General features: G+C 46.7%; 1 protein-coding gene across 2 annotated transcripts in view; it reads left to right on the forward strand.

Annotated features, from left to right (window-relative positions):
- Positions 1-14,167, forward strand: part of Gapvd1 (GTPase activating protein and VPS9 domains 1) — a 168,871-nt gene that overhangs the window by 8,549 nt on the left and 146,155 nt on the right. For both annotated transcript variants that reach the window (XM_067102135.1, XM_067102136.1), the window contains exons 2-3: positions 7,261-7,330; positions 7,446-7,562. In XM_067102135.1, the coding sequence (XP_066958236.1) occupies positions 7,458-7,562 (105 nt within the window). In that variant the 5' untranslated portion in view covers positions 7,261-7,330; positions 7,446-7,457. The remainder of the gene's footprint in view (positions 1-7,260; positions 7,331-7,445; positions 7,563-14,167) is intronic.

Here is a 14,167-nt window from a genome sequence, read left to right on the forward strand (position 1 = left end):
GAACCCCAGTATAATGGTACCGACCCTGGTAGCCTGTCTACCGGTCTACTGATACCAGGCCTAGTCTCTTGCTAGTGGTACCATGGTACCTCTGCTCTCATTGCCAAGTGTATGGGTGCAGCTGCTACCCTGGGTTCTTCGGACCCTGTTGTATCAGCACTGTCCCCAGTAGGCTTCCTACCTGGGTCTTCAGTACTGCTGCTCCTGTTGCCGAGTGCGCGGTTGCAGCTGCTACCCAGGGTTCTTCAGACCCATTGATATTGACACAGGCCCAGTAGGCTTCCTACCAGGGCTTTCAGTACTGCTGCTCCTGTTGCTGAGTGCACAGGTGCAGCTGCTACCTGGGGATCTTTGGACTCAAGTGGTCCCAGTATTGATTCCAGGAGGCATCCTACCTGGGCCTTCAGTACTGCTGCTCCCGCCACTGAGCTGATGGGTGCAACCACTACCCAGGGTTCTTTGGACCCCTGGTGTACCGGCACTGACCTCGGTAGACTTCTTATCCAGGCCTTCAGTACTGCTGCTCCCATCACCGAGCACATGGTTGCAACTGCTACCCGGGGTTCTTTGGACCTCCGGTGTACCAGCACTAGGCCCGGCAGGCTTCCTACCCAGGCCTTCAGTATTGCTTCTCCTGTTGCCGAGTGCATGGGTGCAGCTGCTACCTGGTGTTCTTCGGAACCTCGGTGTACCAGCACCGGACCCAGTAGGCCATCTACCCAGGCTATCAGTACCATCTATGGCTTCTTACTACCAAGGGTTCTTCGGATCCCTGGTGTACTGGTACCAGCCCCAGTGGCCTGCCTACCTGGGCTGCTGGTTCTGGCCTCATGCTGGTGCCGACCCCGCTCTGGTGTAGACCCTGTGCCGGTACCAGGCCTGGAAGCCTGTCTACCGGGGTTGGCAAGGGTGCTTGGTCTACGGACCTGGTCCCAGCTGCCAGCACATGCCAGTAAGGAAAGGTGAGCAGAGAGCTTGCAGGTGTTCCCTCCCCCCCCTCCCCCTCACTCTTCAAGAGAATAGTCCAGGGGTCCTGGGATGGTGGCCCAGCAACCGCTTTGGTTGCTTGGTTAAGGCAAGGGGTCCCCCTGCTCAGTCTTCTTCCCTTGTAAAAACCTTGGCTTCTAAGTATTTAGAATGAAACATGACCATGGGATAGCCCCTGCTCACGTTTGTGTGAGCAGGACTGCTCTCCCTGACCCAGCTGTATATTGTCATCGAGGTTAGATGACTGCCCACAGCCTTGCTTACCTGCCAGGACTTTGGTCTTCAGCAGGAGGGGGTGAGGGTGTTTGTGAACTCTCACATGTTCCTTCCTCAGAAATTTATTCTGGGAGACAGGAGCCGGACAGGTGCGGTGCTTGTGACTGGAAACCTTCTTGTTCCCATTCCGGCCCATGACATGGAGGCTTAGGTTCCTGTTCAGTCCACAGCCTGAACAGACATATTCCAAATGTTTAAGAGATTGCCAGGTGCTCTGGTGAGTGTTTCTCTCTGATGGAGTTAGAGAGACATTTTGTGGAGGTCATTAGAATGGCATGTCTTTTTAATGATCCCAAGGAAGAGACATTATCTTTTCTCTTGATACGTCCCTGGGCAAGAGAATGCTCCTTGGTCCAGCTATTCGTGCAATGCACTTTCTCTGCCTCTAGCCCATCAGAGGAAATATCATGTTCTCTCAGAGATCATTGCTGTATTTTAGGTTTACCTGGACCTGACTTGTCTGTGTCCTGGTCTGTCCCTAGAACATCTCTGTGCGGAGGGCATCTCCCTGTTGCAAGCAGAGACAACGGCACCAGAATTGACTGCCAGAGCAGCATTCCAGTTAGTCTCGTAGATCGATCTTTGGGCCTATCATTGACCAAGATCATTTTTATCCTTGGTGTTTATATACCTGAGGAGAATGCTGTCCTCGAAACTGTTACCATGGAAAGCAGTGATATTATCTGCTTCCTCCACTTGACAGCCACCAGTGTTGCTTCAAACATCTAGGTCTGTTAGTCCCGAGTCAGCTTTGATGCTTGGGGACAGATTGGTTTTAGGATCCTTCCCACCCTCCTTGCTAGAGGGAGGGGGAGGCAGCAGTGGACAGGCTTCTGGTCATTCACAGGCAATGGATAAGTCATTTAGGTCTTTGCAAGGCACTGCAGCCTGACCTTAGGGTCATGCTGGCCCTTCCCCTTTGGTCAGAGATAGTCCCAGACTTCCTCGACTCCTCATAGAGGTACCCAGACTTCTCCTACCCCAGCAGAATATGGAGGATGCAGGGGTCCGGCAGTCTTTCCCAGTTGCTGCTGATGGGTGTGGTGCCTGTTAAGCCATTGGGCAAGTTTGGAAGTGGAAGTATGGGAAAAGGATGCCCAGCAAGAGTTTTGGGCTCAAATAGTGGGACACTTTGTGGTGCTGACGAGTGACAGCACTATGGTAAGCATATGTCAACAAGCATGGAGGACTGATGTCCTTCCGGCTGCAAGGCTGATGGTGTAAGTACACGAGTGGACAGTAGCATACTGGGTGGGGCTGTCAGCCTGGTACATTCCGGGGTCTTGGATAGGGTGGCAGATGAGCTCAATCTCCAGAGTCTGCTGATAGGGACAGAGTCCCTACACCAAGACATTGCAGAGAGACACTGAATTATGGGGAGTCCAAACCATGAGCTCTCTGTAACCAGTATGACAAAAGTTACCGGAGTACAGCTCATTTGTGCTGGCCTATGGTTGCGATGGGGAACATTTTTCCAGCAACCAGGGGGACATTTTAGAGGCTGATGCCATCCTCTCCATTTTTGTCTGATTCAGTAAGTGATCAACAGGCTTTGATCACCTTGAATTTCAGTTTGACTCTGGTGTCGCCCAGTGGCCACACACTGAGTGGGTCCCGGTCCTGCAGGCTCTGTTTTACAAGAAGATTCCCCAGCAACACAGCCTTCTGTACCAGACACATGTGAGAGGTACCACTTGGCAGGGGAGGTGATGGCACTTCAAGCATGGAGACTATCTAACATCTCTGCGAGCTAGAGGGTTTTTTCATGACACACAACAAGGAGATGCCTGGATACTTGTGGAATATTCATCAGTATCAGTGGAGATGCATTGTCTTCGGCAGTTGGTTTAGTCAATGGGGTATCTCTCTAATCAGAGCTTCTATGCATCAGACAGCAGACTTTCTCACCCTTCTCCACCTTGAGAAGCTTCTCTTTGTCTTAGCCGTTAAGGGCAGTAGAGCTGCCCATGGCTGAGTCCTTTGGTTGAAGGAAATAGATCTCTCATCCTTGGGAGGGATCTATTCTTCTGAGAAGTTTAGAACAGTCTTGCCCACCCAGGGAACTCAAGCCCCCAAGTGGGTTGTGATTCTCATCTTCAGGAGCCTAGCTCATATGCCATACGGGCTGTTGAGTGGGTCACCAGACAGAGGTCTGGCTCTGTATTTGTTTCTTTGCTCTTCCTAGCCTTGGCAAAGAGAGTAGGTGAGCTTCGTGGCCTTCGATGCTAGCACTTGGGAAGGTGATCTTAGACTCAGAATCCTTAGTTCCCTGATGCCGGATTCGAGTCTGTTTCAGACCCTCTGAAAGAACTTTGTGGATATAGTAATTAAAATGAGACACTACTTTTTCTGATTAGAGTGCTGTGGTATCACCCTCAGAGAACTCGCATCTCAAGCCTGAGTGTTGACACCTCCTCGTTAATACCAACTTGGCCACAGAAGAGGTGTCTAAGAGTAAATTCTCTTTCAAGTTTTGTGAGACAGCAACGGGCTTGCTCTTCAGTCAGGGCGAGAGATCATGTAGGCGGGCATATCCCTGTCCCTCGCATTCCAGAAGAATCTTTCGGTTCAGCAGATAATACAGACAGGTGTGTGGTTGTACCAGACCACATTTATCTTGTATTATCTTTGGCCTGTCAGTGGATGAGCCTTCTAGGGGTTCTGTTGTCTATCGAGACCTTCGTCAAGTTGGGCAGATTGCACACAAGAGTTCTCCAATTCTACCTCAAAGCCAACTGGGACAGGAAGATTAATCAGACTCTGTTGTCTTTTCCATCACTCAAGAGATAAAATTGGACCCCCAATGGTGGCTGTCCAAAGGAAGACTTTCGCAGGGAAAATCTCTATATCCTCTGAGCACCGACCTAGACTTCTACTCAGACGCTTTGGATCTAGGCTGGGGAGCTCTTCTAGGGAGTCAAGAAGTTTCCGGAACATGGTCCCCGGAGGAAATCAATCTTCATATCAACGTAAAAGAACTGAAGGCCATTCATCTAGGTCTCTATCGTTTTTCAACTTCAATTTGAAACAAGACAGTGGTTGTTCATGCGGACAACACCACCACTCTGTCATATATAAAGAAACAAGGAGGCACTTGTTCCTTTTCCCTCTGCCAGATTGCAAAGGACCTTCCTCTTTGGGCACACCAGAATCAAGTGATGCGAGTCACTTGTTTCGTTCAGGGGAAATTAAATGTCCTGGCGGACGAGTTGAGCTGTCGGAAGCAGGTCCTCCCTGGACTACAGGATCTGTGTCAACCTTTGGAGATTGTGGGGCAAACTGTCCACAGACTTGTTTGCTGCCTCAAGAAACAGTCGCCTTCCTCTCTTCTGCTCTCCAGCCCCGGATCCCCTGGTATGGGTGACGGATGCCATACTCATAGACTGGTCGGATCTGGACCTTTACGCCTTCCCGCCCTTCGGCTTGGGGAGGGAAGTCCTGAACAAGTTCATGTCACACCACAACACTTCTATGACTCTTGTAGCGCCGTTCTGGCCCACGAAGGAGTGGTTCCTGGACTTTCTATGTTTTCTGGTAGACTTCCTGAGGCTGCTTCCTCAAAGACTGTGGCTACTCAAACAACCTCACTTCAAGAGATATCACCAAGGGTTGTCCACTCGCTCTGACAGCCTTCAGACTGTCAGGAAACTCATCAGAGCGATAGGTTTTTCAAGGGCAGCTGCGGAAGCTATTGCAAAGTGCAGATGACAATCTGTTTGCAACATTTACCAGTCAAAGTGGACAGTGTTTCGTTGATGGTGCAACAGACATCACATTTCGTCTTATGAGACATCTTTAACCCAGATTGCGGACTTTCTCCTTTACCTGAGGACCTCTAGAAGTCTTTCCTTGTCCACCATTAAAGGATACTGAGCAACGCTTACCTCAGCTTTTAAACACATAGTTATGTAGTTATGGATCTTTCTTCTAACCAAGATCTTAATGATCTCATTAAATCATTTGACACTTCCAAGCAGAAGAAATCTGATTTAGTGTCTTGGAACTTGGATGTAGTCCGTAAACGGCTTACTGGTCCCCCTTTCGAGCCACTCGGTTCTGCTTCCCTCAAGGACCTTATGCGGAAGACCCTCTTTTTAGTAGCCCTGGCTATGGCCAAATGTGTTAGTGAGCTGCACGCGATCGACAAGAGGGTAGCCTTCTCCCAAGGAGATGCAGTGTGCTCTTTCATCTTAGGCTTCTTAGTTAAGATTGAGGATCCTTCTAAGCCTTGGCCTCGCTCCTTCCATATTAAGGATTTAATGGATATCCTGGGCCCGGATGAAGAGGAGAGGGTTCTTTGCCCAGTCAGAGCTCTGAGGTACTATCTGCATAAGACCAAGAAGATCAGAGGACCTGCTAGCAACCTCTGGTGTTCAGTCAAGAATCCTTCTCGTCCACTGTCAAAGAATGCCCTTTGGTTCTTTATTAGAGAGCTGATCTCCAAAGTGCATTCCCAGATTCAGGAGACACTTTTCCTTTGATTAAAGTTAAAGCTCATGAAGTTAGAGCAGTGGCTATCTCTCGCCTTCAAGCACAATTTATCCCTCTCATCAATTCTTCAGTTGACCTTTTGGAGGGGCAAGTTGATCTTCTCATCTCATTATTTGGAAGAAGTGGAGACAGTTTTTGAAAATTGCAGTACCCTTGGACCTTTAGCAGTGGTTGGCTTGGTATTGGTCGTAGAAGCATAGGAGAGATCCTGTCTCTCTTCTGTCTCCTTTGCCTTGATGTATGATGTTGAGTTTTTTGGGGAGCCTGGGGGTACTTTGTACCTGGAGTACCCACCAGTTCTTCGGATGGGAGTGGTTTGTCGTGTCAGGGTGGGTGACAGTGATTTCTGGTTGTTGGTTTGTGGTACTGCGCTCAGGGCAAGGGCGACTTTTTTTTTCCTGCATACGTCTTGTCAGCGATCACGCACATCCTCCGTTGCAAGACTTCCACTGATGTAGAGGCAATTCTCGGCTCACCGCCGCGCCACTACAGGTTAAGATGAGCACCAACCAGAGGCAGTATTCTCCTGCTGTAGTTCTCTTACCAGGTAAAGAAGCGACAAGCATTATTTCAGTGTTAGCCATTCTTTTCTAGTTCAAGTCATTGCCATTTCTAGTGTTTTTGAATAGATCAGTCCATTCATCCCAACCCCCTTGCAATGTGGTATTCAGCTAAGTAATTACTTGGTAAGTTACTTATATAAAAATGACGTTTTTATAATAAAATTAAGTTTTATACTTGCCAAGTAATTACTGAATCAGAACCCTCCCTCCCTCCCCCTTTTTCATGGACTGTGCGGCAATGAAATAGAATGACTCCGCTGGCGGTAAGTCGCTCCTACACTCGCGTTGCAGTGGGATGGGCCTGTCACCCCCTGCTTTGCAACTGATGTGTTACCTTGAATTTTGAATTTAAGATGCTTGCACAGCATCTTAAATTCAAAATTCAAGGTAACACATAATCGTTAGCTAAGTACTTACTTGGCAAGTATACATATAACTTAATTTTATTATAAAAATGTCATTTTATGATACGTAATTTGTATTTGTCTCAGGTATCCAAATTAGAGCTTTTTATAAATTAAGCCCTCCTCAACTGCCCTCCTTTGACCCTGTAGCCAAAGAAAATAAAAAGTGGAATGCGATGTAAGAGGAGTGAGGGTTATTACCAAACTCCCCTCTCTATAACCACCAGTTAACAACATTATCATGATATTGTTACCGTGTTCAACAACTGCTCCAGCTGATGCTGAAGGGTACCCCTATATTAAAGGCTCTGGTTTTTAAATCTAGAAAAAATGCACATTGCTTTAGAAATCTGCTATATATATATCTTTCTTATAGTTGTTTTAATGGAGGAAGACACTCTGTGAATTTCAAATGAAAATGATTTCTTGTACAATAATTTCATCTTCACAGTCAACTTCATTTTGATTGAATGAGTGTGACTTTAGCTTTTTGGTTTATGTAACATTTCATAGATTTATTAACTCCATTATTTTTACAGGTAACTTGATCCTACTCGGTATCAAGATAATGAAAAGTACTAGAGCTGCTTCACTATATTTCAGATAAAGGCAAGTCATAGATGTTTGTTCATTAATTTTTTGAAATTTGTCATATGTCATTGTTTTAGATAAGTTTGATAAATATGCTGAAAATCTATACAGTACATGTTTATTTCTGTTTCAGAATTCTGCCAACATGGGAAGTTTACAAACAGACATTGGGGAAATTGCTCATCTTTTGAAACAAGAAAGATTATTCTTGGAAGCTGAGAGGCAGCAAATTCGAGTGCTTAATGAAAGGGTATGTTGTTTGTTTTAGGTTTATGTAACTTCATAAAAGTTGGGATATTTAAGCTATCTGTAAATTTACTTGGAGACATAATTTTGCTGGTAAATTAATACTGATAAAATGTAATTGTTCCTGCATAAATATAAATCTTCGGTCTTTACATAGGAGTTAGCTTGCGGAAGCGAGCTAGAACGGCCGTTTAACTTTCAGACAAGGTTGTTGACTACTGACGGTAAGGGGAAACCCCTCCTACTCGTCTGTCTTCACTCCACTTTGCTTTTGGCTGCAATCATGTGAAGACGCCTCTGCGCTTCCCTGCCCGACTGCCGTTTGCTTTCTGTTTCATGTTTTTTGTTGAAATATTTTTTTGTGATTGCATTGTGTTGTTGTATACACAGTACAGTACCGTATATAGAAACCCCTCAATCACTGTAGCCCTTTTTGGAGAGAAACCGCTGGGTTAGGTGCTGTCCTGGGAAGGACAGACCATGTACTATTTTAATTTTAGTTTAAGGGGCACAAGGTATTTGGCAGTTATAAGCCAGTTATAAGCATTTTTAGAGGGGATTTGTGCATTTCTGCAGATTTTGCATTTCCGTGGAGGTTTTGGAACCTATTCCTGCATAAAAATGGGGAGCACTGTACCACTACTCCAGTTGCTGAGCACACAGGTGCAACTGCTACTCATCATTCTTCAAACCTCTGGTGTATCAGTACTGGCCCCAGTAGGCCGCCTACCCGGGCTATTGGTATTAGCCCTAGTCTCCTGTTGCCTACCTCATGGGTGCAACCTCTGCCTGGGGTTCTTTGGACCCCTTTGTAACGGTACTGACCGTGGTAGCCCATTTACTGGGGTTAGCAAGGGTCCCTGGTGTACTGACTTGGCCCCAGCTGCCATCACAAGCCAGCAAGAAAAGGTGCGCAGAGAGCATGCAGGTGCTCCCCCCTTCACCCCCCCTCCTACTCTTCAAAAGAGTGGCCCAGGGGTCCCAGGATGCTGGCCCAGCAACCGTCCAGGTTGCTCTGGCAAGGCAAGAGGAGGTCCCCTGCTCTGTGTTCTTCTCTTGTAGAAGCCTCAGCTTTTAAGTAGATTGAAGCACGCTTGTGGGACAGTCCCCGCTCAAGTTCATGTGAACGGGACTGCTCTCCCCCGGCCTGGGTGGACGTTGTTACCTTAGGTTGATGACCACCCACAGCCCCACTTACCTGCCGGGACTTTGGTCTTCCACAGGCAGCGCGAAGGTACTCAAGATCTCTCACTTGTCCCTCCTTCTCCTTAGAATTTTTTTTCAGGAGCCGGACAGGCTCAGGGCTTGGGACCAAGAATGTTCTTGCTCCCATCCTGGCCTGTTACACAAAGGCCTACGTTCCTGGGCTGGTCTTCGGATGGGACAGGACATAGACCAAATGATTAAAGATCGCTAGGGGCTCTGGTGAGTGCTTCTATCCTGTGGAGTTGCAGAGGCCTATTGTGATCATTTGAATGGTACGTCATTTTAATGATCTCTAGGAAGAGCCATTAGCTTTTCTTGCTCTGTGCTTCCACCATTGAGTCTTTATGGGGAACCCAGAATGTGTTCAACCTGTCATGGTCTAGGCTTGCTGATGAGTCTTTGGTTTGAATGGGTTTTCTTGGTTCCAGGCAAGAGGATTCTCCATGGTCCAGCTCTTCATGAAAGGCACTTCCTCTGCCTCTAGCTCACCAGAGGAAACATCATGTTCTGGAGGCAACAGCACTGGGATTGACTGCCAAAGTAGCACTCCAGGCAGTCTCGTAGCTCGAGCTTTGGGTCCTGTCATTGGCTAAGATAATTTTTTTCCTCTGGCTTCTGTACACCTGAGGAGAATGCAGCTCTCAAGAGACTGTTACTCTGGGAGTTAGTGATATTATCTACCTCCTCTGCTAGGCAGCAAACCTGTTGGGGGCTGAGGCATTGTGCTTATTCAGACTTCTAGGTTTGTTGATCCCAAGTCAGCTTTGACGCTTGGGAATGGACTGGTTCTGGGATCCTCCCCACTTCTTTGCTAGAGGTAGGGGGAGGCTGCGGTGAACAGGCTTCGGCTCGTTCACGAGGCAATGCTCAGACTTCAGGTCTTTGTGTGGCACTGCAGCTCGACCCTTGGGTCAAGCTGGCCCTGCCTCTTTAGTCAGGGAACGTGCCTGACTTCCTTGACCCCTCGTAGAGGTATCTAGACTTCTTCTACCCCAGTAGAAGACAGAGGACCCGAGGGGTGTGGTGATTCTCCCCGGTTGCTGCTGATGGGGGTGGGTGCCTGTTAAACCATTCGGCAAGCTTGGCAGCGACATGGAGCAGAAGCATGGAAAGCGGATACCCATCACGTAGGCTATCAGCTACCCCTAGACTTTTTATCATCCCTCACCCTTTATCCGGACGAGCTTCGAATGTTTCTCTCTTGGCTCAAGGTCGCCCTATGGGAAGAGATGAATGCGATGTTCCCAGAAGGCACTGTGGGAATCTTCTACTCTTCTTCCCACTGAACTGGTTTATTCGCCAGAACCAGTCCTAGATGGAAATGCCCATTCTGTTCTTGATTCTATCAGAGAGGGCAACTTCTTGCTTTTTGGGGGATTTGAGGGATGTTTATGTTCAGTAAATACCCATTGGTCCTCCTGCAAGTATCTCCTCTTTACCCTCGAGGGGGGATGGTGTTCTAGTTGAAGGCGCTTGTTTCAGACTCGGAACTGCTCCCCAACAGTTCATTTTTTTTTATCTCAACTCAAGCTTGATGGCACGGGTATGTCTATATAACTACCAGTGCAATTTGCTGGTCCTGGTGAGCTCGTTGCCGCAGTCGCTTGGACAGAGATCAACTTCTTGACTTTTTGTCATGATCTTGGTATAGTGACCAGCTTCAAGAAGTCATATCTCATGTACAAGCAGAGGTAAAGTGTCTGAACATACTGATAGACATGGCAGTAGCAAGGGTCCTCCCTCTGGATTCTCCTATTGACAGGTTCAGAGAGGCAATGCAGAAGTTCCTGTCTTGGCAGGAACAACCCGCCTGGCAGCGGCACATCGTTCTGGGTCATCTGTCGTCATTGTAGAATTGGGCCCTCATGAGGCTTCACCTTCGCACCCTTTAGTGGAGTATAAAAGTGGATGGGTCTCCGATGAGAGACCTACCTTTCTCTCATCTTCCTCTGTTGGAGGAAGTAAGGAGAGATCTAGCTTGGTAGTTAGGTGACAGGAGCCTCTTTTTAGGGGTGCCGTTGGGCACTTCCCCTCCCGATTTGCTCTTGTTTTTTGGACGCATCTGCTAGGGATTGAGTGCACTCCTGAAAGAATGATCAATGCAGGTGTGTTGGACTAGAATGACAGACACCTCTGTATGAGTGTCCTGAAACTCAAGGCGACTGTTTTTTTTTTTTAGCCCAGCAAGAGTTTTGGGACTGGATGGTAGGGCACTCCGGGGTGTTGATGAGTGACAACACTACGGCAGTGGCTTACATCATCAAGCAGGGGGGACTGGTGTCCTTCCTGCCGCACAGGTTGATGGTGTAGGTACATGAATGGGGAGTCCCAACCATGATCTCCGTAACTGGGACAACAGAAGTTACTGGAGTACAGGTGATTTGGGGTGGACCATGAGATGCGATGGAGGACGTTTTTACAGTACCCCAGGGGACATTTTAGAGGCTTATGTCTTCCTCTCAAGTTTTGTCTGATTTGTTACAGGGCTCTGGTCACCCTGAACTTCGGTTTGACTGTGGTGGCTCCCAGTGGCCACATACCAAGTGGTTCCCGGACCTGCTGGCTCTTGTTTTATAAGAGAGATTCCCCTGTGGCACAGCCTTCTGTGCCAGCTGCACATTGAGAGGTATCAATCACCAGGCAGTGGAGGTGATGGCACTTACTGCCTGGAGATGGTTGTTTTTCAGCACATAACAAGGGGATGTCTGGATTTGTGGAATGTCCAGTGACTGTGTACTGGAAAATGAACTGTCTTCTGTAGATGGTGTAGTTGACAGGGTATCTCTCCAATCAGCCTATTTAGCAGGTAGCAGACTTTCTCGCCCTTCTTCACTGTGAGAAGCTTCTCTTTGTCCCGGCCATCAAGGATGATAGAGCTGCCCTTGGCTGAGACCTTTGGTTGAAGGAAATAGATCCCTCGTACTTCTGAAGATTTTGAACGTTCTTGCCCACCCAGGGAATTCGGCCCCAAGTGGGTTATGATTCTCATCTTCAGGAGCCTAGCTCAAATGCCAGACAGAGCTCTGACTCAAAGAGTGGTTTTTTCTTTGCTTATTGTAGTTTTGGCGAAGAGAGTAGGCAAGCTTCAAGGCCTTCATTGCTAAGCACTTGAGGGGGAAGGGGGTCTGTTACGCTCAAGTTGGTCCTGGAATTCATAAGATTCAGAATCTGGATTTGAGTCCTTTTCTATCCTTTCCCGAAGGACTTTGTAGGTATGATTGGAAGGAGGTGCTACTTTGTCCGGTTAGGGTGTTGGGGTACTACTTCTAGGGAACTCGACATCTCAGGCCTGAGTGTCGATGCCCCTTAGCACTGACTTGGCCAAGGATGTGTCAAAGAGCACAGTTTCTTTCAAGTTTTGTTAGAAAGCAACGGGCTTGCTCTGTCTGACGAGGTAGACAGGAGTTCGGTCCAGGTGAGCAGTCACGAAGTTAGGGACATTGTCCCGTCCCTTGCATTCCAGAAGAACCTGTTGGTTCAGCAGATAATATGGGCAGGTATATGATCGCGCCAGACCACATTTACCTCGTATTATCTTCGGGACTGCTGAAGATAATACGAAGACATGCTCTTATGCATCTTGTCTAAGGTGTTTGGTAAGTGGGAGAGGTGTGTGAATGACTGGTCTCCTCCCTTCTCTCTTTTACTTGTCTCTCTTAAAACAGAGACAGGTAGTGAGCCATGACATGTTGGATGGACAAGTTTGCAGGTGACTACATGATGAGGGCATCCTGTTCGTCATATTGTGGTAGATCATTTGGATGCATGTACCCCCCCCCCAACCTCTTTAGACAATGGGAGAGAGGGATAGGCAGTAAAACAAATCCATTGGTCTAATTAGCAAGCTTTATTGTCTCCAGAACTCATGGGTTCTTCCAAGCCTTTTTTCAAATTAATGATGCAAGTCATTACTGTAAGCCCAGAAGTCTAGCAGTTGCAACATCTCATATGTCCAACAAGCTAGAGGTGTGGGATTCCTTCCTCAGCGCTTCCAGACCAGGAAGGTATTCCCAGGTGGGTAGAACCAACTAGTCAGTTCAGAGATTCACTGACTCCACCTTTCAATGGGTAAGTCTCCTATGTAAAGACTGAAGGTTTGTTGTTGCATAGGAACAAATACAAAATTTTTAAAGTAATTTGTATCTTTCCTAACATACAAACCTGAAGGTCTTTACATTTACAGCCCATCTCAGCCACCCCTCATTCTGATACCTGAGCCGAAAGGCAAGTGGAGTGCAGACTGATGAGTGGTCTGGGCTTCCCCCTACCATCAGTAGTTAACGTTCTTGTCTGAAAGTTAAAACGGGTGTTCCAGCTTGCATCTGCAAGGTAAATCCTTTGTAAAGACCTTCAGGTTTGTATGTTAGGAAAAACACAAATTACTTTAAAAATTCGGTATATTGATATAGGAGTATCTTTGGTGCAAGCTGGAGACAGTCATTAAACTTATTAACAAATCAGTTAACTGGTGGTTATAGGGGTGAGAGGGGGAATACTGTCACTAGCCTGCCATCACCAGGCACTTTTTCTCCAGCCTTCAAGTGCAAAAACTGTGCTTTGCTCTTTATGTCACTTAGTAAAACTAAGTGACCAGTAGCATTTTCCTTTTCCTTAGACTTAATCGCTGTACCTAACATTTCATCCAGGCATTTCCTAAGAACTAAAGAAGTGTAATCTCATGCCACTTAGTCTGCAGACTTGTGCCATCACGTGCGTGTTAGCTCCTTTCTCCAAGAATTCACTTATCATCTAGCTTATTAAAGTCTTGTTTTGTACAAGGTTCTTTTCCTCAGTCGTAAGGGAGGACTTCACTCTTAACGTGTTAGTACATGAAGTTCAGGAGCAGACAAACAAAATGAATTAACACCTAGTTGATGTTTATACAACTTCTTCCAGCTTCTGTGTAACTCACTGGTGCCCTAACAGATGGATATTTTTTATCTTTATTACTATTTTACCTTTTACCATGAAAGAACTTCTTGATAGTGTTAGCCAACCAAGTAGGTTCTAGTCAGAAATACTGGCCCTGTAACTAGCAGTGGATGCTGACTGATCCTACGTCATTGATTGAGTTGATAAAATGATTGATTCTGGAATAGTACTTTTCTTATATGTTGAAGTCATTCCAGTTAGAGAGCTGATCTCAAATCAGTTGCTTTCTGGGTTAAGCAAATATTCAGCTCTGGTAATCTATACAAATATTTTACATGAAAACTAAGAAAAATTCATTGAATGTAGACTGCTACAGAATACTCATACATCTTTTACAACCTATAAAGACAATCTTAATTTCAGTACAGTATTAATACTGTTACTTTATGAGTGTACCCTGTACTGTAAAAAATTATTTTTGAAGTGAAACTTACCCTGTATCATTTCCTTTATCAGCAGCTACTTGGTGCA

The sequence above is a fragment of the Macrobrachium rosenbergii genome, chromosome 59, assembly GCF_040412425.1.
Source record: "Macrobrachium rosenbergii isolate ZJJX-2024 chromosome 59, ASM4041242v1, whole genome shotgun sequence".
Lineage (NCBI taxonomy): Eukaryota > Metazoa > Arthropoda > Malacostraca > Decapoda > Palaemonidae > Macrobrachium > Macrobrachium rosenbergii.